General features: G+C 38.9%; 1 protein-coding gene across 1 annotated transcript in view; it reads left to right on the top strand.

The window, feature by feature from the left end:
• LOC110046798 (hemicentin-2-like) overlaps positions 1-24,307 on the top strand; it is a 297,824-nt gene that overhangs the window by 119,155 nt on the left and 154,362 nt on the right. The window contains exons 46-50 of the mRNA XM_089287541.1: positions 5,493-5,792; positions 10,262-10,561; positions 12,503-12,799; positions 13,808-14,104; positions 14,462-14,758. Coding sequence (XP_089143667.1) covers positions 5,493-5,792; positions 10,262-10,561; positions 12,503-12,799; positions 13,808-14,104; positions 14,462-14,758 — 1,491 coding nt within the window. The remainder of the gene's footprint in view (positions 1-5,492; positions 5,793-10,261; positions 10,562-12,502; positions 12,800-13,807; positions 14,105-14,461; positions 14,759-24,307) is intronic.

Here is a 24,307-nt window from a genome sequence, read left to right as displayed (position 1 = left end):
TCAAGTTCATTTCAAATTAAACGATGTTCTGATCACTAGAACTCTTCGAGTTTCTTCACGTCAAAAATAAAAGAACTTCCTTTGAAAACGTTATCACATGTATCAGACTCTTTGTTTAGCATTGGTAGTATTACCGCGCTCTGAATATCGCAAATTTTAACCATGACCATTTTACTCACCGCGAAGGCTTGTTTCTCAAGCTAACAGCGCGCTGAAACCTTTATTCGAAAGCTGAAACGTTTAGATTCCTTTCGGAAAATTTCCTTTTAAGTGACACGCACGACGTAAAAATGGGTTTTATATAAAACTGGTCAGATACTGGTACTGGTCAGAAACCAGACAACATACCGTACCTTTCCTTAGAAATTGCTGTGCATGTTGTGGTAGTTTCTTTCTGTTTTGTTCAGTTTAAAGAACTATAATCGCATGTTGTCAATTCAAAAATTTGTTTAATATAAGTTCTCAAAATACTGTACACCGTTAGGGATTTTAGAGGCTTTGCAAGGTAAGAGGTGATGCAGTTCATTTTCTTTTCTTGCCATGCTTTTAAAGTCCAATCAATACATTAAAGTAAGCTCCAATGATCTTCCTCTCATAAACTACTAGCTTAAAGTGGCATAGTGATCTCTGGCAGGCTTTTGTTTTCATAGACATCACAGAGCAGGACACCCAGATCTAACACTAGTAAATACCAATAGGAAGGTCTATGGCAAACGCTAAAAGAAGCACGTCATTAATTAGTAACTCATCATAGTAACACAGCAAAGCCCAATCAACCACCATTCAAAGTTAACTTGTTTTGAACTTTTCTGTCAGAACCTGATGGCCCTCCACAAAATGTAACAGGCCAGAACAGCAGCTCAACAAGCATCTTGATCACTTGGGATGAAGTTCCAGCTGATAAACAGAATGGTATCATCACCGGTTACACCATTACTTACCACTCACAAACAGAGAATGACGATGGAAGTGTCTCGGTTGGTGCCAATATTCGTCAAAAGAATTTGACAGAACTAAAGGAGTACGTCAACTACAGTATCATAGTGTTTGCATCTACTGTAAAAGGAAATGGACCAGCCAATGATCCTGTTATTGTAGTTAGAACAGACCAGGACAGTAAGTACTTTATATTTGTATCCTTTTCTTGTGGGTGTTATGGTAAATTTTGTGGCTGCTTGGTATTAGAATTTCATAAGCGGTTTACACGGTAAGAGATCATGTAAGGAAAGTCTGCATAGTACTAGCCAAGTTGCCCATCAGGCAGGTGCGTATCTCCGCTTTCAGTGGCATCAAGCGACTAGGAGGTTTTCTACTTCTCCCTGGTTGAGATGCTAGTCCATTGCATGATTAGCCCCAGCATTAAGTTCGCCAGTACCCATTTCTACACCTGGGTGGAGAGAGTCACTGTGAGAGTTAAGTGTCCTGCCCAAGAACACGACACAATGACATTTGATGCCTTCGATCAGGGCTCGAACCAGGACCTCTCGATCCAGTGGCGCGCGCACTAACCATGAGGCCACCGTGCTTTCACAATAGATCATATTCATGTACAGATGATTTTCATTCCTTTTGTGTGTTTTAAATCAAATCATTACGGAAACACCAAAGTACTGCTTTTAAAACAAAAACGATCGATTTCAGGCAGTATTGGAAGTACAGCTAAGTCGTCACCCTCTCTTTACCCGGTCGCAAAAATGTACTAATATAATCAGTTTACAAGTGAATATATGAAAAATCATATGTTGGTACTGCGGAGAAACATGATTGATCATCGCAGTTATGCACACAACTTAAGCAGTTGTGAAATCAAAACCTGCGTTCGAATCCCGTTCAGCCCCAGAATTTTTTTTTCAGGCTTTAATTTCACAACTGTTTAAGTTGTGTGCATAACTACAATGATCAATCATGTGTTCATATGTCTTTCTCCATAGTTCAAATATGTTTTTTCATATATTCGCTTGTATTCTTCACCATCTACGGCCCGGGTGTATTACAAACTCACAAAGTGACCAGCTTCCAGATGGCTTGATAGCTCGGTTGGTAGAGCAGTGCACCGTTATCGCAGAGGTCATAGGCTCGAATCCCGTTCAGGCCTGAACTTTTTTGTTTTTTTTCATACTTTAATTTCACAACTGCTTTAAAAGTTGTATGCATAACTGCGATGATCAATCATGTGTTCGTACATAATCAGTTTAATACAGCAAACCAGATTTGCTTTAAGTGACCACTTCTGTTAAGCGGCTGAGGTCACTGCTTTGCCGTTCCAACCAGAGATTTTGTATTGTTTTTAATTCTATTTAACTGCCAACGAGAATACTGCTTGGTGTTAAAAAAAATAGAAGTTTCCGCCATATACGTATAAGGCAAATTTCTGCTGAGTGAACGCCTATCCGGTGGCCACACTTTTGTAAGTGACCCATGCTCATTTCTCAGGGGCGGCTACTTAATAGACGTTTGACTGCAACAACCTTTATATTGTACCATGTTTCTTGTATGTACACATCACGCGTGTACAGTATTCCCTCCACATCAGACAACTAACATTAGACATATCCTTGACAACCTTAAGGTAATTCGCCTGAAATAAAACTGCACATAGATTTTGGTTCAAACTTTGTCCACTGAATATTTATCATATGAGAACTTTAATTATAAAATAAAAAAGGGGGTGCCCATGCTCGTTAAGGAGCAGTGAGGCATTAAAACTGTCCCATTTTAGCATTATTTAATGCTTATTACAAGAACGCATTCCAAGTTATTGTAAACTCTTTGTGAGCCCAGACTCATGAAAACACGCCTCAAACTACAGTCAACACTTGTGTCGGACACAAATAAACTTTTTAAGTTTGATTTTAACAGACAGCTGAATCCTTGTTAAAATATTGGAACCAAATTGCTTGCCACGGCTATCAAACTGCAAAATAGAAAAGACTACAGTGCAGCTGCTATTTTCCTTATTTATTCAATTTTCTACTGTAGAAATCAGATCAGTCTTTTGTCACGCAAAGCTAATGATTAGTTGATTAACATGACTGGAAAAAAATTGGGGTGCCTAAGCTCGTTAGTGAGCTATAGCCATTTTTCAACTGACAGAACTCAATATTAAGGCAAATCCACCATGTTTTCAATGTGCGCGTGCACGAACGCGCGCTAAAGACGCCATAAATTATGCGCAATAAGGATGCGCCATGCAAATGTGAGGAATCACCTTAACAAACAGTTCTTTTGGAAGTCTTCGTAGGAATAATATATGAAAGACTAGTGACAATCATTTCAAAATTAACTTGTTTTGAACTTTTCTATCAGAACCTGATGGTGCTCCACAAAATGTAACAGGCCAGAACACCAGCTCAACAAGCATCTTAGTCACGTGGGATGAAGTTCCAGCTGATCAACGGAATGGTATCATCACGGGTTACATCATTACATACCAGTCACAAACAGAGAATGACATTGGAAGTGTTTTGGTTGGTGCTAATAATCGTCGAAAGAATTTGACAGAACTAAAGGAGTACGTCAACTACAATATCATAGTGTTTGCATCTACTGTGAAAGGAAATGACCAGCCAATGACCCTGTCATTGTAGTTAGAACAGACCAGGACAGTAAGTACTTTATATTTGAATCATTTTCTTGTGGGGCTATTAAAGTGGATTTTGTGGCTGCTTGGTTCTTGTTTGTTAATCACTTTGGAGCTGATCTCTCCTTGTAAAATTGGTTTCTTTAACTAGTTAGAGACAGAAAACTGAAATTATCAATGAAAGGAATTTCGTCAAAGAAAATAACCCGTGCACTTTGAAGGACGGTAGAAATGTGCGGTATTAGAATTCCATAAGCTGTTTACATGGTAAGGGATCATATCAGTAGAAATGATTTTCTTGCCTCTTCTTTGTTTTAAAATCAAATCATTACGGGAAGACCAAAGATTGTTTTTTAAACATGAACTATTGTTATTATATGGCTAGCTCTGTGACCGGGCAAAATAAATCAAATCCTGTACTGCGATTGGATATCCAAGCGGGCAAGATTGAGCTTTCTTGGCACTATGTTAAATTTAGCCAAATGATAAATCCTTTATTGACCTACAAGCTTGTTTGATCAAGATGGATGGATATTTCGTCTCGGTCCACAAACACGCAAAAAAATAATTTGGCCAATATCCAGCCATTTTGAGCTCACACTTGGTCAATGACCCAATTTTTACAATAACTGTCTAATTTCTCGCGCGCTGATTGTCTCATTTTTATCATCAATAAGAGTACAGACGAATAAAATTTTAATTTATGCAAACTTTCACGTTCCACTTTCAGCGGTCAAACTGTCAACTTTTTAGTCAATGAGATTCTATGGACTTCTTTGAGTAGCCAATCAAAAAGCGACAAAAGCTATTGACAATGTTCGCGACCTTTTGAATAAAATTTACTTATCTTTATTTACGGCAAGTTAACGCCTCTTTTCCCCTCATTTATTACCAGCATTTGACCATTTTGGGGTCTTGTTATTGTAAAAAACAAGTTTACGTCAGTTTTTTTATAGGCCTGTCCTCTTATTGATGATAACTTTCGTCATAACATTTTCAAAGTTTACTGCGGAACCATTCGCCTTCGGCTCGTGTCTCCACGGCCACTTTGACAATGTCATGACGCAACTTATCATCAATAGACAGACGCATAAAAAGATGACGTCAATTTGTTAAATATATACGCAGTATTGAAAGTACAGTTAGGCCAGTGCCCTATCTTTAGCGGACAGTTGTCAGAGTTCTAAAAATATGTATTAAAATATCAGTTTTATACTGCAAACCAGATTTGCGTTAAGCGACCATCACTGTTAAGCGGCTGGGGTCACCGTTTTGCCGTTCCAACCAGAAAATTATTTTCGAATTGTTTCCATACTCTATTAAACGGCCAACGAAAATATGGTTTGTCATTTCTTTACCCTGCTGCAGCTGATGAAAGGAAAGAGTGAGAAACTTTACTTAAATAAAGAATGTACATAAGCACATCCGTCAATATGCTAGGTACCTTTGTTGAAAGCAAAATCAGGGGATTGTGTCCTGTACTCCAGGGTATCATTGCACAGCAGCTTGCTTGGCCATTTGATTTCGTTTAAGCTTTTTTCTAGTTCTTTTGAGCGGCTACGCGTTTTTTCTGTGTTAGGCGTTGAAACATTGGACGTTTCCACCACATACAAGGCAAATTTATGCTGATTAAACGCATGTCAAATGGTCACACTTTTGTAAGTGACCCATACTCATTTCTCAGGGCCGGCTTCTTAATAGGCGTTTGACTGCAACAACCTTTCTGTTATGCCATGTTCCTTGTACGTACATATCATGGGTTTACAGTATTCACGCTGCATCAGGCAACTAACATTAGACATTTCCTTGACAACCTCAAAAAACAGTTGTTATAGAAGTCTTCGTAGGAATCATATATGAAAGCCTAGTAACGATCACTGCAAAGTTAACTTGTTTTGAACTTTTCTATCAGAACCTGATGGTGCTCCACAAAATGTAATAGGCCAGAACAGCAGCTCAACAAGCATCTTAGTCATGTGGGATGAAGTCCCAGCTGATAAACAGAATGGTATCATCACCGGTTACACAATTACATACCACTCACAAACAGAGAATGACAATGGAAATGTTTTGGTTGGTGCCAATGATCGTCTAAAGAATTTGACAGAACTAAAGGAGTACGTCAACTACAATATCACAGTGTTTGCATCTACTTTGAAAGGAGATGGACCAGCCAATGACCCTGTTATTGTAGTTACAACAGACCAGGACAGTAAGTAATTTTAATTTGAATCCTTTTCTTGTGGGTGTTATGGTGGATTTTGTGGCTGCTTGGTTCTTGTTTGTTAATCACTTTTGAGCTGACCTCTTCTGCGTAGAATGAGCTTTTTTAGCCGGTCAGAGGGTAAAAAAACGTATCATTGATATCAAATTTGTGTAAGTAACGATCTCAAAGAAAATAACCCGTGAGTTTTGCAAGTATAACTGGGTAGAAATGTTCGATATTAGAATTTCATAAACGGTTTACATGATAAGAGATCATATAGGGAAAGTCTGCATAGTACGAGCCAAGTTGCCCATAAGGCAGGCGCGTAACTCCGGTTTCAGTGACATCAAGCGACTAAGAGTTTTTCTACTTCTCCCTGGTTGAGATGCTAGTCCATTGCATGATTAGCCCCAGCATTAAGTTCGCCAGTACCCATTTCTACACCTGGGTGGAGAGAGTCACTGTGAGAGTTAAGTGTCCTGCCCAAGAACACGACACAATGACATTTGATGTCTTCGATCAGGACTCGAACCAGGACCTCTCGATTCCGTGGCGAGCGCACTAACCATGGGGCCGCCGTGCCTTCACAATAGATCATATACATGTACAGATAATTTTCATTCCTTTAGTGTGTTAAATCAAATCATTACGGGAACACCAAGGATTGTTTTTTAAACAAAAACGATCGATTTTAAGCAATATTGGAAGTACAGCTAAGTCGTCACCGTCTCTGTACCCGGTCGCAAAAATGTACTAATATAATCAGTTTACAAGTGAATATATGAAAAATCATATATTTGAACTGCGAAGAAAGAAGTATGAAGGCATGATTGATCATCGTAGTTATGCACACAACTTAAGCGGTTGTGAAATTAAAGCTGGGTTTTTATCCCGTTCAGGCCTAGAAATTTTTTTCAGGCTTTAATTTCACAACTGCTTAAGTTGTGTGCATAACTACGATGATCAATCATGTCTTCATAATTCTTTCTCCGCAGTTCAAATGTATGATTTTTCATATATTCACTTGTGTTCTTCACCATCTAAGGGTATATCTACCGGTATATTACGAACTCTTGGGCTTGATAGCTCAGTTGGTAGAGCACTACACCGTTATCGCAGAGGTCATAGGTTCGAATCCCGTTTAGGCCTGAATTTTTGTTTTTCTTTCAGGCTTTAATTTCACAACTGCTTAAGAGCAGCTTCGCCTAAATATCAACTAGACTTGGAAATAGCGAAAAAATCGAATTTTTTCAAACTCGCCCAGAATGAAGCCCTACGGGCACTAGTTACAAAAATATTGTTTTAAGCTCGATAAATCAAAAATTATTTTTTTACGCAATTTTTTCGTTTCGATGCCCCAAATCGGCCATAATCGATCGAAAATGAGCGGCATATTCAGAGGCTTGTAAACTCAAAAGTAAAAATTTTCATTACAAACTGATTGCACGTCGTATTTGTACTTTCTTTCTTGTCTATTTAGAGCTAAATAGATCGCGATTTGATCAGAACTAAAATATTTGATGAATTTTCTAAATTAACGGCTCAAGACAGCTTAACAAGAGGTCTACATTTAGCCTATTTTCAAATGCTAAAAAGGCGTTCTGGTACACGGCTTTTCCCAAAACGACTAGTTTGGTCTGAAAGAGCATTGTGTTTTCTTCAAATTAGTGAAATAAAATTTTTGGGTAAATAAAATTGTGAGCGCTGAGATAGCGAACTAAATGCAGCACTTCTTTCTGAAAACGTGACCTTTGACCCAAGCGTTACGAAACCGATTACTGCAAGAAAACCCGGAAGAAAAGCAAACACTTCGTTATTTTGAAACAATTTCTAGTGATATCTCTCCGAAACCATGACTGCAAGAAACTCTTTCCAGATGTGAAATCTTACAGGGTCAAAGAAGGAGCTAAAGGGCGCATTTTGTTACAATAACTTTGTTTGCTGAGAATTGACTTGAAGTTAATTCCAGTGAAATTTGCAAACTTGAAGTATGTTAGCCGATACTTACCTGAATATTTATATTTACAGAAGAGTCGTCTTCTTGGATTAACCCTTCAAAAGAAGCTAGACCCAGATCTGGAAACCTCTAAAAGAAGAAATGTTTAATGTTCCGTGACCTGCCCGCAGCTATAAATTCCATGCACATGCCGAGCGCATGTCGTAAAACTAACTGACCTCCACTGACAGTTTCCTAGGGCAACCCCAAAATAAAGAATCGCCAAAAATGTAAAGTGAAATTTGCTGTCTTCATGAACAGTTAGAAGCTAGAGTCAAGTTCCATTACCTTTTAAAAGTGCTTGATTCTACTTTGTTCACTCAATAATTACTGTCACGTTCGAATACTGCGTAGTATCGGTCACGCCAAAACACTGTAGACCATATGCAGACTGAGTAAGTTTCCCACACAAAGTCTTGTATGCGTTTGTCTATTGAATCTAACGTCAAATACTGCGCTTGTGTGGCCTGTGGATAAATGACAAACGTTCAGATATATTGAACACTATTTTGTAACTAGAGCCAAAAAAAAAATGAGTCAAAATGAAAGGTCCAAACAAGTGTCTGCAGTCTGCACGGTCTGCACTGTTTTGGCGTGACCGATTCGCAGAATTCGAGCGTGACAGTAAGAAGAATTGAGTGAACAAAGTCGACGCAAACAAATAAAATCAAGCACTTTGAAACGGTGATGGAACTTGACTCTAGCTTCTAACTGTTCATGAAGACAGCAAATTTCACTTTACATTTTTGGGGATTGTTTATTTTGGGGTTGCCCGTGGAAACTGTCAGTGGAGGTCAGTTAGTTTTACGACAAACATGCGGTTGGCATGTGCATGGAATTTATAGCTGCGGGCAGTTCACGGAACATTAAACATTTCTTCCTTTAGAGGTTTCCAAATCTGGGTCCAGCTTCTTTTGAAGGTTAATCCAAGAAGACGACTCTTCTGTAAGTATAAATATTCAGGTAAGTATCGGCTAACATACTTCAAGTTTGCAAATTTCACTGGAATTGACTTCAAGTCAATTCTCAGCAAACAAAGTTATTGTAACAAAATGCGCCCTTTAGCTCCCTCTTTGACCCTGTAAGATTTCATATCTGGAAAGAGAATCTTGCAATCATGGTTTCAGAGAGATATCACTAGAAATTGTTTCAAAATAACGAAGCGTTTGCTTTTCTTCCGGGTTTTCTTGCAGTAATCGGTTTCGTAACGCTTGGGTCAAAGGTCACGTTTTCAGAAAGAAGTGCTGCATTTAGTTCGCTATCTCAGCGCTCACAATTTTATTTACCCAAAAATTTTATTTCACTAATTTGAAGAAAAAACAATGCTCTTTCAGACCAAACTAGTCGTTTTGGGGAAAAGCCGTGTACCAGAACGCCTTTTTAGCATTTGAAAATAGGCTAAATGTAGATCTCTTGTTAAGCTGTCTTGAGCCGTTAATTTAGAAAATTCATCAAATATTTTAGTTCTAATCAAATCGCGATCTATTTAGCTCTAAATAGACAAGAAAGAAAGTACAAATACGACGTACCATCAGTTTGTAATGAAGATTTTTACTTTTGAGTTTACAAGCCTCTGAATATGCCGCTCATTTTCGATCGATTATGGCCGATTTGGGACATCGAAACGAAAAAATTGCGTAAAAAAATAATTTTTGATTTATCGAGCTTAAAACAATATTTTTGTAACTAGTGCCCGTAGGGCTTCATTCTGGGTGAGTTTGAAGAAATTCGATTTTTTCGCTATTTCCAAGTCTAGTTGATATTTAGACGAAGCTGCTCTTAAGTTGTGTGCATAACTGCGATGATCAATCATGTCTTCATACATAATCAGTTTAATATTGCAAACCAGATTTGCGTCAAGTGACCACCTCTGTTAAGCGGCAGAGGTCACTGCTTTGCCGTCCCAACCAGAGATTTTGTATTGTTTTAACACTCTATTTAACGGCCAACGAGAATATTGCTTGGCATTACTTTATCCTGCTGCATTTGATGAAAGGAAAGAATGAGAAACTTAACTTGAATAAAGAGTGTACATAGGCACATCAGCATGATAGATGCCTTTGTTGAAAGCACAATAAGGGAATTGTGTCCTGTACTCCAAAGTATGATTAAACAACCACTTGCTAGGCCATTTGTTTTCGTTCAAGGTTTTTTGTAATTCTTTTTTTGGCGCCTAAACTTTTTTGTCTCTTTGCGTTAAGAAATGGAAGTTTCCATCACATCCAGTGTTAATTTCTGGTAAGCACCTATTTTCCGTGGGTTGCTTAGACGTTTAGCTGCAACAAACTTTCTGTTACCACATGTTTCTTGTATGTACATATCACGCGTGTACAGTATTCACGCTACATCAGGCAACTAACATTAGACAGGTCCTTGACAACCTTAAGAAACACTTCTTTTAGAAATCTTCGTAGGAATCATATATGAAAGCCTAGTCACAGTCATTGCAAAGCTAACTTGTTTTGAACTTTTCTATCAGAACCTGACGGTGCTCCACAAAACGTAATAGGCCAGAACAGCAGCTCAACAAGCATCTTAGTCATGTGGGATGAAGTCCCAGCTGATAAACAGAATGGTATCATCACGGGTTACACCATTACTTACCAGTCACAAACAGAGAATGACAATGGAAGTGTTTTGGTTGGTGCCAATGATCGTCTAAAGAATTTGACAGAACTAAAGGAGTACGTCAACTACAATGTCACAGTGTTTGCATCTACTGTGAAAGGAAATGGACCACCCAATGACCCTGTCATTGTAGTTAGAACAGACCAGGACAGTGAGTAATTTTAATTTGAATCCTTTTCTTGTGGGTGTTATGGTGGATTTTGTGGCTGCTTGGTTCTTGTTTCTTAATCACGTTTGAGCTGACCTCTCCTGCGTAGAATGAGCTTTTTTAGCCGGTCAGAGGTTAAAAAAACGTATCATTGATATCAAATTTGTGTAAGTAACGATCTCAAAGAAAATAACCCGTGAGCTTTGCGTATATGACTGGGTAGGAATGTTTAGTATTAGAATTTCATAAACGGTTTACATGGTAAGAGATCATATAGGGAAAGTCTGCATAGTACGAGCCAAGTTGCCCATAAGGCAGGCGCGTAACTCCGGTTTCAGTGGCATCAAGCGACTAGGAGTTTTTCTACTTCTCTCTAGTTGAAACACTAGTCTATTGCATGATAAGCCCCAGCATTAAGTTCGCCAGTACCCATTTCTACACCTGGGTGGAGAGAGGCACTGTGAGAGTTAAGTGTCCTGCCCAAGAACACGACACAATGACATTTGATGTCTTCGATCAGGACTCGAACCAGGACCTCTCGATTCCGTGGCGAGCGCACTAACCATGGGGCCGCCGTGCCTTCACAATAGATCATATACATGTACAGATAATTTTCATTCCTTTAGTGTGTTAAATCAAATCATTACGGGAACACCAAGGATTGTTTTTTAAACAAAAACGATCGATTTTAGGCAGTGTTGGAAGTACAGCTAAGTCGTCACCCTCTCTGTACCCGGTCGCAAAAATGTACTAATATAATCAGTTTACAAGTGAATATGTGAAAAATCATATATTTGAACTGCAGAGAAAGAAGTATGAAGGCATGATTGATCATCGCAGTTATGCACACAACTTAAGCGGTTGTGAAATTAAAGCCTAGGTTTGTATCCCGTTCAGGCCTAGAATTTTTTTTTTTTTTTTTTTTCAGGCTTTAATTTTACAACTGCTTAAGTTGTGTGCATAACTACGATGATCAATCATGTCTTCATACTTCTTTCTCCGCAGTTCAAATATATGATTTTCATATATTCACTTATGTTCTTCACCATCTACGGGTATATTACGAACTCTTCGGATAACCAGCTCTCAGACGGCTTGATAGCTCAGTTGGTAGAGCACTGCACCGTTATCGCAGAGGTCATAGGTTCGAATCCCGTTCAGGCTTGAATTTTTTTTTTTTTTTTTTTTCTTTCAGGCTTTAATTTCACAACTGCTTAAGTTGTGTGCATAACTACGATGATTAATCATGTCTTCGTACATAATCAGTTTAATACTGGAAACCAGATTTGCGTTAAGTGACCACCTCTGTTAAGCCGCAGAAGTCACTGCTTTGCCGTCCCAACCAGAGATTTTGTATTGTTTTAACACTCTATTTAAGGGCCAACGAGAATATTGCTTGGCATTTCTTTATCCTGCTGCATTTAATGAAAGGAAAGAATGAGAAACTTAACTTGAATAAAGAGTGTACATAGGCACATCAGCATGATAGATGCCTTTGTTGAAAGCACAATAAGGGGATTGTGTCCTGTAGTATGATTAAACAACCACTTGCTAGGCCATTTGTTTTTGTTCAAGGTTTTTTGTAGTTCTTCTTTTGGCGCCTAAACTTTTTTTGTCTGTGTGCGTTAAGAAATGGAAGTTTCCATCACATCCAGTGTTAGTTTCTGGTAAGCACCTATCAAGTGGTTTCACTTTTGTAATTGACCCATGCTCATTTTCCGTGGGTTGCTTAGACGTCTAGCTGCAACAACCTTCCTGTTATACCATGTTTCGTGCATGTACATATCACGCGTGTACAGTATTCACGCTGCATCAGGCAACTAACATTAGACATTTCCTTGACAACCTCAAAAAACAGTTGTTATAGAAGTCTTCGTAGGAATCATATATGAAAGCCTAGTAACGATCACTGCAAAGTTAACTTGTTTTGAACTTTTCTATCAGAACCTGATGGTGCTCCACAAAATGTAATAGGCCAGAACACCAGCTCAACAAGCATCTTAGTCACGTGGTATGAAGTCCCAGCTGATAAACAGAATGGTATCATCACGGGTTACACCATTACATACCACTCACAAACAGAGAATGACATTGCAAGTGTTTTGGTTGGTGCCAATGATCGTCTAAAGAATTTGACAGAACTAAAGGAGTACGTCAACTACAATATCATAGTGTTTGCATCTACTGTAAAAGGAAATGGACCAGCCAATGACCCCATTGTTGTTAGAACGGACGAGGATAGTAAGTATTTTTTCCTGACTGACTAGCTGAGTGATAAGTACACTTTGAATAACCAAGAACTAACCATACTTTACGAAATAAGTAAGTCAGAATGTTTTTAGCCAGGAAAGAACATAACAGTCGAAAGACTGACAAACCATTTGCCCTTTGGAATTTAGAAATGTTGGTTTTTTAGAGAAAGAAAAACCGCAAAAGCCGGAGAAAAACCAGACCAGAACGAACAACAAACTCAACCCACATATGACGCCGTGTCTGAACTTAGGCCACATTGGTGGGAAGCGAGCTCTTTGACCACTACGCCATCCGTTATGATGGTTACTTTTTATATTCAAACGTTGGTCAGCATCCAAGCTGCTTCAAGTTTATTTTCGGTTGATAGTTGACTCGGGCTAGGCCCTCGTCGACTATCACGCGATAAAAATCGAGAGCGAATAATTTGATTGTTTTAGTACAAGTCTACTTGTTGTTAAAAATATTATCTAAATCCTCTTCGCAGACACTTTGTAAATGCAAAGTAGCTACCGCTATTTGTTATCAACCGCACACTTCTAGGCTACTCACTAATCTGTAACAGAATAGACAGCGTGTAGTGCAGTCAAATAAGAGAACGGCATTCGTGATGGAACGCTAGTAGATTTATACTATTTAAAATAATACAAATGTGATTCTCATTGAAAAATCAACAAGATTTCCGCAAAATGGGCAATTTCATACATTAGCAAGAGGAATCAGGTAAAGCTTGTCAACCCCTTCCTAAATGCAATGTTGTTTAGGATTAAGAAGCACCCTATTTGTAATAATAGCATCGTCTTGAGTCTTGAATCAGCTACTTGGAGGCTAATCAAAGTCATCACAGTGTTACAGTCAGTAGCATTTGTTATTCAGAATTACAAAAATCGTTTAGTTTGCTTGATGTACATGGTGTACATGGTGAAGTTGTTGCCGGGCTGAAACAGTATTACGTCATGTTAGCAGATAAAGATTTAACACTTTTTACATTCCTTTCAGGACCTAGCGCTCCTCCCCAGGATTTAAGATTAAACGACACATCTTCCACTTCACTTTTAGTGAGGTGGAATGAAGTTCCAGCTGCGGACAAGAACGGTATCATTCGTAGTTATACCGTGAGCTACCAGGCGATCAGTTCTTTACTCGTTGAAAACACAACGGTCTATGTTCCTACACGTGAGGTGAATCTAACTGGGCTGATAAAGAATATGAACTACAGCGTCAGGGTTTTGGCGTCTACCGACAAGGGAGATGGACACTACAGCGATCCCGAATTTTTCGTTACAAACCAAGATGGTGAGTTAGCGTTCAGATTTCCTCGCATTATTTGGGAATAATCATACAAGTAAAGGTGTTCAGAAAAGATGTAACAAATAAAGGCTAGAGACGCTATATAGTAAGATCTATTATGGGTTGAAAACACGAAACGCTGGAAAACTTTTAAGGAGTTCAGATAGTTACAGGAAAAAACCCTGGACAAGAATGAAGAGGCTAACAAACCGCTTGTAATTTGATTTCTATCTGTTAATTTGTTTGTGATCGTCATTGTCCATTCCCTCGCGGTAGAGATCCGGGCTCTCTTAAACGTTATCTGTATATATCTGTTTAATAGCTGCGATACCATTACTATCAATACCATTATTCTTTGTTCAGTACCTGGTGCTGCTCCTGAGAATGTGAGAGGACACAACACCAGCTCAACTAGTATCTTAGTCACCTGGGGTGAAGTGCCAGCAGATAAACAGCACGGTAAAATCCTTAAATACACTGTCATTTACGAGGAGTCCGAGGGAGATGCAGAGACGATGGTATGGGTTGATTCACCCTCCCGTCAAATTGAGTTAACAGAACTTATAAAGTATACGGTATACAACATCCAGGTGTTAGCTGCAACTTTGAAAGGTGATGGACCACGCAGCAATCCCATCACTGTATGGACGGACCAAGACGGTAAGTACGAGGAAAACAACATTAAATTTTTGGTGCAGAGGTAGGGAGACTCGGTTGGTTTTCAACTCATGCCCTCAACTAAGGTGAAGAGCATGCAGAAAAGTTGGCTATAAGGCTATATTCATGTGCAAATCATTGTCGCCACTAAAAACAAACAATATACAAGTCGATAACAGGTAAGGGTAATAGCCTGTGTGAAAACTTAGTGGCCATCAGGACGGACACACAGTCTTGAACAGGAGAAAACTATTTTACAGGAAAAGTCGTTTTTTGATCATTATCAAAATTTTTAAAGAAAAACAAAATCTTAAGTGGAATGGTATACCATAAAATAAGTACATGGACAATCCCTTTCCCTTCCCATCGGCACTAATAGTAGTTAATCTCAATATAACAACTGGTATTAACCCTACTTGCACCCAGTTTACCAAAGCTCAAATTTTTGTATGTTGCAGTACCTTTGAAGGCTCCTGTACTTACTTCTGTAAAGGTACTGAGCAGTACTAGTGTCGAGGTGGAATGGCAGCCAGTTCCTGAAGAGTTTACACACGGTGTCATTACAAAGTACGTCATATTCTACACAGCTGAGAGAGGGACGGGCGAAAAGGAAGTACCTGCGTCGCTTCTGAAAGCGGTCGTAAATGGGCTTAGTCAGTCTACAACATATTTATTTCGAGTTAGGGCTGAAACTGTGAAGGGTGCAGGTCCAAAAAGCGATCCTAAAAATGAGACAACTGAAGGTAAGGATATGTATGCTTTTCATGAACACGGCAAATAGCAGTTACCAAAAATTCAGCTGTATAGTAAAGCAGTAAAACTTGAAGCAAATGAACACTATTATTTTGAAATTGAGCGAAACATCTAAATGGCAGTAATTAATGCTGAAGTTGGACTGTTCAAACGAAGTGATACAAGCAACACCCGTGGTAGTATTATCCACGATAGAACTGGGTACTATGTCTTAAAATTACTTTAGAGGAGTATGGCCCATATGTGGGATCAACTCTCTCACCTTTCTTCATTGTGCGTTGAATATTGGCTAGGAAAAACTATCAACTTCCAAACGTAAGTTCCTGCCAAAATCAGTTTCACCTTGCCAGATAGTATGTTGACGTTTCAATCAAACTAATGTACCTATACCTATATGTTGTTTTTCAGACCCACCGACCGCTCCGACGCCTCCCGATGGCAACATTGGAACAACAGAAGTGTCTGTCCCCTTTAAAACTAAGAAAGAGTTAAGTAATGGCAAACCTGTCAGGTAAGTGTTTTGAAATTTTGCCTTCGGTTGCTCTGTAACGCAGATTGTGCTGGGCCTCACTGAGTGTGTAGGGGATCGATCTTGTGGGTTTTTGTACTTCAGCTTACGTTACGATTTTCTATTTTGAAGAAGAAAGTACATAAAGTTTCTAAGACTACCTAGTAGCTTGTTAATTTTTAATTTCAAAGTTAAAAACAAAATTTCAAGAAACAGTTAAAGTGCACCTAACCCCCAAATTTTTTTTTCGCTAAAACGAATCTACTTGTTATTTAAAATACCTCTACGAAAAAATTTTTGGATTCGGTTAAATCCTCGATTTTCTGTGCCCCGACGAAATCTCGAAAATAGCGCCAAAACACCGCCATTTTGTTTCACGACCGAGTTTGAGGAGAATGGGTCCAGCGGCTGTTGTGACGTCTACCCAGGAAGGTCGAATATCTCACGTCCTCTCATTTCCTTCACGATGGTGCAATACACATTCGAAAAGTGCACAGAAATGCCTTCCAGAAGTGCTATCGGCTGTTGCAGCAATATCCCAGATCTAAAGAAAGATATACTGTACAATTTACTGGCGATGATCGGTCCAATAAAGACATACACGATGGTTGATTTTGGTGAACCGAAACGAGCGAACTGAGTCTGTGAGAACCATTGAAGAACTCTCACTTGAATTTGTTCCGTAGACTTTCAAACGCTATTTTCAAAATTTTCTGCTTAAAGCCAACCAGCAATTTGTCGAAATACTACCGACAACCTATGTCTTCCAATCCCGCAGTATTTATAACATAGCCGGCAAAGTTGTGTGATCGATCAAGAAGCGTTACGACCAAATATACTGATATGTAAATAGGTCGCAACTGTACGCCGCCAACCAACACAATTTCTCTTTCGATTTAGATAAAAGTCGAAGATTAATCCTTTAGAATTACATGATAACAAAATTGTTACACTCACAGAGTTTTTCGAAGGTTTGGAAATCAGCAGTGCGACAAACATTCTATGCAATAGTGTCGAAAATATGACCGCGTAACATTCATGTCTGCGGACCGCTTAGGGAACACATCCCTCTCGCTTATCCGACGAATTTCACTGCAAACTTTGAAAAAAATTTAAACTGGTTATTTGGAGTTACGACTTAAAACGTGTGAAATCGGTAATTGTATGAAATGTTTTCTTCCCAATTCCGCCTTGCTTCCCGCAGCTTCAAAAATACAGGCCCAAACAATTCTACGATTTTCAATCGATCGAAGCCAGTGTTTTGGAGGTCATCAAGTCTCAAAAACTGCAACACTTACGTCGCTCTTACAAACATGAAGCATCCCAGAAAGTAAAACACAAACTGGATTTAATAGAACAACCATACCTTGACAAAATACATTCTCGCAAAGGACAAATGTAAACGGGCTATAAACACGCGTGGGAGTCTTGTGTTTAGGTGACGAAATTACCATCCAAAGCAGTCCTTGAGTTTTCATTCCTGCTTTTCGTTTGCCTGCTCCTCCACTTCGTATCTAGCTTTCCATTCCTAATATACAAGCAGCTCGTCCGCAAAGAAGTCTTCCCTGTCGTCGCTTGAAATATTGCAAATTGTTCTCAAAGCTCTAAGCAGTGAGTTCACATTTGTCGAACGTGCTCGATCGAAGTTTATTTCGGTGTCTTCCGAATCGAAACCTAACTCTGACTCCAGTGACGAAAAAGAAATGATTCTGGAACAAAACTTGGACGTTTTAGTCCCAAAATATATTGGAATGATTTCTTTTGTTTTTCATTTTCTCAAGCAAATACAGAGAGCTGACTGAGGCGCCATTGTGTTTGGTTCCTGGGTAGACGTCATCAGCAAAGCCGCCCCAGACTCCCTAAAACGCGGTCGCGTAACACTTCAGGTGCGACTTTGAAAGGACACAGAAAATCGAGGATTCAACCAAATTCAAAAATTTTTTCGCCCAAATGCTTCGAATAACATGTGGATTTGTTTCAGCGAAAAAACATTTTTGGGGTTGGGTGCACTTTAAGAGCCACCTTAAATTTTGAATAACTTACGGTAGCGCTGAATTCCCTTCAAGAAAAGCTTGCAAACAGTTGCATCTTAACATGTGATCACAGGAATCCATGACCCATGGGTTCCTGGTGATCCATGATTATTTTGTAAAACAAATGGTTGCGGTTACCAAGCTCGTTTATTAGTTACTGGCACCTAAAACTAAAATTAATGGTGCAGGTTGTAATGTTTCTATAGTAAACCTACTAGGTCAAAACAATGACCAAAACGTGTTCTGCAATGATTGGGCGTTTGTTTGATACCATTATTGTAGGAAACATTGGTAATATAATCTCTTAAAGTATGACTATTATAAAATGCTGGGTACTATTGTAGGCTACCTTATGTGAAAACACCTTAATACACTCTTTTACAGCTTTTATCAAATGATCGTCACACCCTTAACAGATGGGCAAAACCCAGGAAAATCATCAGACGAGCAATACGTTAAAGTCATGCGAAATTACGATAACCAAGTGAAAGGAGAACCTTATATTACGGCTGAGTTCGCCAACGATCAGTCACGGATATCATTTCCTGTTGGTGACGGGAAGCATTATTCTAGAGATGGTGTTACTGAAGATAAGAGAAAGCGCAGAGAAACATCATGTGAGTCAGTTCACAACAAATGGCGTGACTACTAAAAATAAGGACCGTATACATCCATTTATGAGAATGTATATATTTACTTGAGAGCACGTTGGCTAAAGTTTGAAATTTTAACCCCCAACGTGTAAGTCAAAAACCAATAAAAATTAAAGTTAAAACAAGTTTTTATAGGGCAAAAATGAAATGAAAGCCTAGAACAACAGGTTGTCATAAATGATTTGCTTTGGGATTAAAATTGCTCAGATTTATCAGAGATCGTAATTGGCATAATATACGTTTATTGCAAAGTAGCAAAGTACTATACCCGTATCAAATAGTCTTTCACACTAGCAACGAGCACGTTTCCCCAAGAGAACTTATAGAGATTTATTAGTAGACTTCAAATATATAAAATTCTTCCCGTCTTCAAAGTTTATGCATCCTTTAGAATAACATTTTTGAAACATTTCGAAAACTATGGTGAACTTTGAGAATGTATGACGCCACTGTGACGTAAGATGGTGTCAGAATTTGGACAATCCCCACTTAAAATAAAGAATAATTTATAATATATAAGTGTAATTAGTTGGACAGTTGAAACCGTTTGCTTGTTGGCTTGTTTGTTTTTGTTGTTGTTGTTGTTGTTGTTGTTGTCTTTTGTTTGTTTTGTGTTATTGCGACTTCATTGCCATCATTTCAGTTTCTTCCACCAGCACCTGGAGGGTCCCTTTATCCCTTTAATATATAAAAGTCAAGATACATTTTTCTCGACTCAGGAGGGCTTCATTTCTCTCCTAATAATTCATTTTGTCAGTTCTTATTGGAGTACGCATGGAATTGATTTAATCCCGGGGTGCCCTTCTGTCTTTCCTTTCAGCTTTGAGGTATAAAAACGGAAAGCTTGAAGAAGGCACAAGATACGCGGTCTTTCAACGATCTTTTGCCGAAGATGGTGATTATGAAAATGAGGGATTTATTACGTTTACCACCAAAGATGGGATCCCGACAACAACTTTGGTAATATCAATAGTTGTTGGGTTACTTGTTCTTGTGATCGTGGCTGGTGGGATTGTAATGTGGCGTCGAATGCATCCTAATGGTGAGTTTTAACTTTTTTATCTGTATACAGTTCAACCCCTATTAAACGGCCACCCTCGGGGAAATTGGTATTGGCCGCTTATTGGCGGGCGAGCGGGCGGGCGGGCGGGAGGACAGGCAGGCAGGCAGGCAGGCAGGCAGGCAGACAGGCAGGCAGACAGGCAGGCAGGAAGGAAGGAAGGAAGGACGATCAGCAAAACAGTTACTATTATGACATTTCAAAACGAAATAAAATGCAGCTTTGAAAAACACGCTGCTCTTTTTTTTTTTCTGGTTCTTTCATATTCTAGCAGAGACAAAGTCAGTTTCAAGGAATTCTCAACAAGGTTCCACGCAAGAAATCTTAGAGTTGTCTCCATATAGTCAACCATCCACAGAACCGAGTTACTACAACACTACTCTTAACGAGTTAGAAACTGAAGGGCAATTCACTTATGAAGTTGTTGATGACGCACGTTCTGGCCAGATTATTCATTATGATGACATTGTTCCACAACAGGAGGACACTTACGCGGAGATCGATCCAGGAGGCCATTACCAGCCATTAAATGTAAACCGTCAGGTTATATACGAAGGGTATGTGAAGCCGAAGCCAATCTTAGGCCGAGCCCCACTGTCAAACTCGTGAGAGTTATTACGATGAGTACGAAGACATATCACTTGCCTTCTGCTTCGTGTGCTGTGCACAAACGACGTAAAAAAAGAAAAGAAAAAAGGGAGCCATATGCACCAGAACTCGGCCACTTACAAATAATGTTAAAAGTAGAAGTGACGGCACTGTCGAAAAAAGTTAAAACGTACTTTCGGTGTGTTATTTGACCTCTAAATCCTTGAGTATAGATAGATAGATAGACACCTGTATTTAACAGCAAAAAGTCAAAACGTAAAATTTTAGGGTAGTCCCTTAAGGGAGCTTACAAAGCATCTCTGCTATCAGTAGGAGCCCCGAAGCTATTACCTAACATAGATTACACAATAATAGGATATATTTAACAAATAAAGAAGCCTAAGTCGTGTATTACACTGTGATAAAACACGACGGGCATTTGAGAACACGAGGAAAATGTGCTAGTGTGTTCTACATTTCTCGAGTGTTCTCGAATGTGCGAAGTGTTTTATCATAGTGTAATGCACGGCTTAGGCTTATTTATTTGCTTTATGATATAGAGGTAATGTGGCGAAGAACAATAAAACACGCTTTTTCTATGTTTTATACTCTGTTATAATAAAGTTTTCATATAACGCGCTCTCTGACTGGCTGAAACAGCGTGCTTTATCAGAGAACAGAGCAGGGATTGATAACAGTAAGCTGGCTTTTAAATTTTTGCTCCGGAATTTTGCCAAATTTGACCTAAATTAAACATCCCCTGTGATTCAGACAAACTCAGTGGAAACGAGTTCTATGTCTACAGTAAATATGGCTCGCGGAAACCACTGTTAGCGACAGTAGAGTGAAAACAGTACTAAAATAACCAGTTTTGCTAGACTCCGGTCGACAAAACAGGTAGCGAAATAAACAAATTCTCAACCTAACCAGTGCTTCGATAAAGACAAATTTTTTACGAAGGCAGAACTTATACTAAAGAAGTAAAACAGCGACAGAAAACAACAATTGAGCTGTCTCTGTTTATGATGAGAAGCTTTATTTTTGTAAAAATGCTCAATTGCTCAAAACAACACTCACATTCAGTGTAGTAACACTCGTTCTCTGGTCATCTCAGCGAAGTGAACCAACGAGTGGTCAGCTCAAAGCTTGCTCTAGATATTCTCCTCTGTGGTCGAAGTAAAACCGGTGGGAGTAGTTTAGCCTGTCTAATTTTTACGGTAGTTCGGGCAATCTTGCTGCAAGCGGCTGCAAGCCGTAAATAACTGTAGCTCCTTTCAAATTCAACTCAGCATTTCGCATTTTCATCCGCAAGCTTTGAGCTCCTGGTTTCGTAGTTTCCATTGGAAAAGTGCACGTTTTCATGAGCCACAATACGGACGGATTCCTCTGGACTACAAATCTTTACCTGCCTTTAAATTCTTATTTGAAAATTAACTAAAAAGCGAACTTTGAAGGCATCGTTCCTCTCTCGAAAGTCGCTCGAAACTACTCGAAACTGAAAGCTTTAAAATAGCTGAAGTCCAATTTGTGATTGGCAGTTGTCGCTTCGTTAGCCAATCAAATTATTTGAACAATTCCAACAAGACTTGGGATTGGCTTATTTTAGCTTGCCTTGTCAGAGAACAGAGCACGGCTGACGCCACTTTTACTCGTTTGGAAAATAAAGTTTGGTTTGAAAATTCAGCCGAATGCGTGGAGAAATAGGCCCTTTGCAGCTAAGCCATCACGTGACCTGTTTTTCATAAAATTATGGGCTACAACTTAAAGAATGCCAGAAATGGAAAGAGCGCATCGAAAATATCAAAATGGCCAAGTTTGAGGCCCCCATCATTAAAGAAGGAGATTTTATGACGCTCCAAATTTTTAAAAGAATAAGAAGATTTGTATGGAAAGCGTTGTTGGAGAGCAAGGCCTTGCTCTCCAGCAACATTTTCCATACAAATCCTCTAAATTTTCCGAAAATTCAAACTGTCGTATAAACTTACTCTTTAATTCCACGGGCCTCAAACTTGGCCATTTTGGTATTTTCGATGCGCTCTTTCCATTTCTGGCATTCTTTAATTTAAAGCTCATAATATAAAAATTTTATAGGAAAAATTTGGTCACGTGACCCCAGCTGCAAAGGGCCTATTATTGGATTCTTTACCATAAAACAAATAAAGAAGCCTCGACTGTGCTCTGTTCTGTTGTAAAGCACTGAGGAAGCGGTAGAGCACTCAAGAAAAACACGATTTCGTCTCGTGTTTTCCCCTACACTTCTTTCGTGCTCTACCGCTTCCTGCGTGCTTTACAACAGAACAGAGCACAGTCGAGGCTTCTTTAGTTGTTAAATAAAACATGGGTTTTCGACCAATCAGAGCGCCAGGGCCCTATTTATATTATAAACAAAAATAAAAACACATAGACATCTATACACCATATAGAATATTACAACAAACACTGGAAATATGACTTGCCGATATTTCGTCTCTATTTAACAAAGACTTCGTCAGGGCAACTGAACAAGCGATCAGTACCGTTGCAAAAAATACCAAGCGTAATATAAGAGTTTGCAGTGGTAAACGATGGCTGAAATATAAGAGTTTGTATAGAGAATAGAAGATGTCATCGAAATCAATCAATGTATGGGTATTTTACCGAATAAAGACTCTTGAACATTTAATGGTGTCATTCTGGAGAGTTTATAGGAGATTTGAGGAAATTTTGATTTATTTATTTACCCTACGGTGTTATTAATAACAGCGTAGGACAAATAAATCAAAATTCGCTCAAAATTTTCTTTAAACTCTCCAGAATGAGACAAAATGACACCATTGAATGTTCAAGAGTCTTTGTTCGGTAAATTACCCGTACATTGAACGAATTTAATGCCATCTTCTAATCTCCATACAAACTCTTACATTTCAGCGACAGTTCACCACTACAAAATCTTATATTACGCTTGGACGACCTGTGGATATGTGCTAGTTGATTATATGCAGCAATATGAAAATGCACGCGCGTTATCAAGCGCGCGCGTTACAACACAGACCTAAATGGAATCTAATTGCGCACTAAAACAAGTCCCTGCTCGGGTTACGGCTGCAGAAAAAGTTACCACCATTTAGAATATTGATAAAGGATTTGCGATGGTAGATTTAATTGATAGTCGGTTCGAGATATATTGATAGCCTAAAGCCTGGTACACACTTGTGAAATAAGCATAGCATTAGTGAAATAAGACCAAGCATAAGCATAAGGAAAAGAAACATGTTCCATTTTCTTGTCCTGGCGCTCACGATTATTTCACTAGTGTTAAGCTTATCTCACAAGTGTGAACTAGACTTTAGCCACAGAATGCTGGTTTTCCTCTCCTCAGTTATAAGGTAATACAAAGAAGTAATCATGGAATGTGAAAGTTTATATGGTAACTGAAAAGCTCCCCGAACTATGTATTTATTTGCAATTAACTTAGCTAAACATACGTTTTTTTTTTTCTGAAAACTAGTACACATTTTCGCAAGGTCAACCACAAAGTTTCACTTTGTTCGACTGAAGGTCAGTTTCTTCAAGCCTTACAATTAGGAAAGTAAATAACATTTGAGGCGGTTTACGCCTTTCTTACGAAAGCGATATCAGAAAAATAATCATATTTAATTCCACAGTGATTGGGAGTTTGTCTGAGAACACTATTTTGCTATCAGCCGATAAGGGATTGTACACGCGAACCTCTCGACAACGGCCACCTTGGGTACAGAGGAAAGTAACCGTTGTAGAAAGGTTGCCGTTATGGGAAGATAGGAGCGTGATATGACACCTCACACGCGAGGTAGGAATCAAGCCTAGTTGCCTTATATAATAAAAAAAAACAGAGTTTGTTAGGAACCGTTCGTCAGTCGTTAATTAAATTGCCGTTGTTGAGAGGTTATTTGTCAGATAAGACGCGCTTTAACGGTTGCCGTGGCCGTGGTAGAGAGG

This window comes from Orbicella faveolata, unplaced genomic scaffold (assembly GCF_042242905.1).
Source record: "Orbicella faveolata isolate gen_17 unplaced genomic scaffold, um_ofav_v1 contig_14, whole genome shotgun sequence".
In the NCBI taxonomy this organism is placed as follows: domain Eukaryota; kingdom Metazoa; phylum Cnidaria; class Anthozoa; order Scleractinia; family Merulinidae; genus Orbicella; species Orbicella faveolata.
The sequence above is the reverse complement of the archived record's forward strand: the minus strand, read 5'-3'. Positions and strand labels throughout refer to the sequence as shown.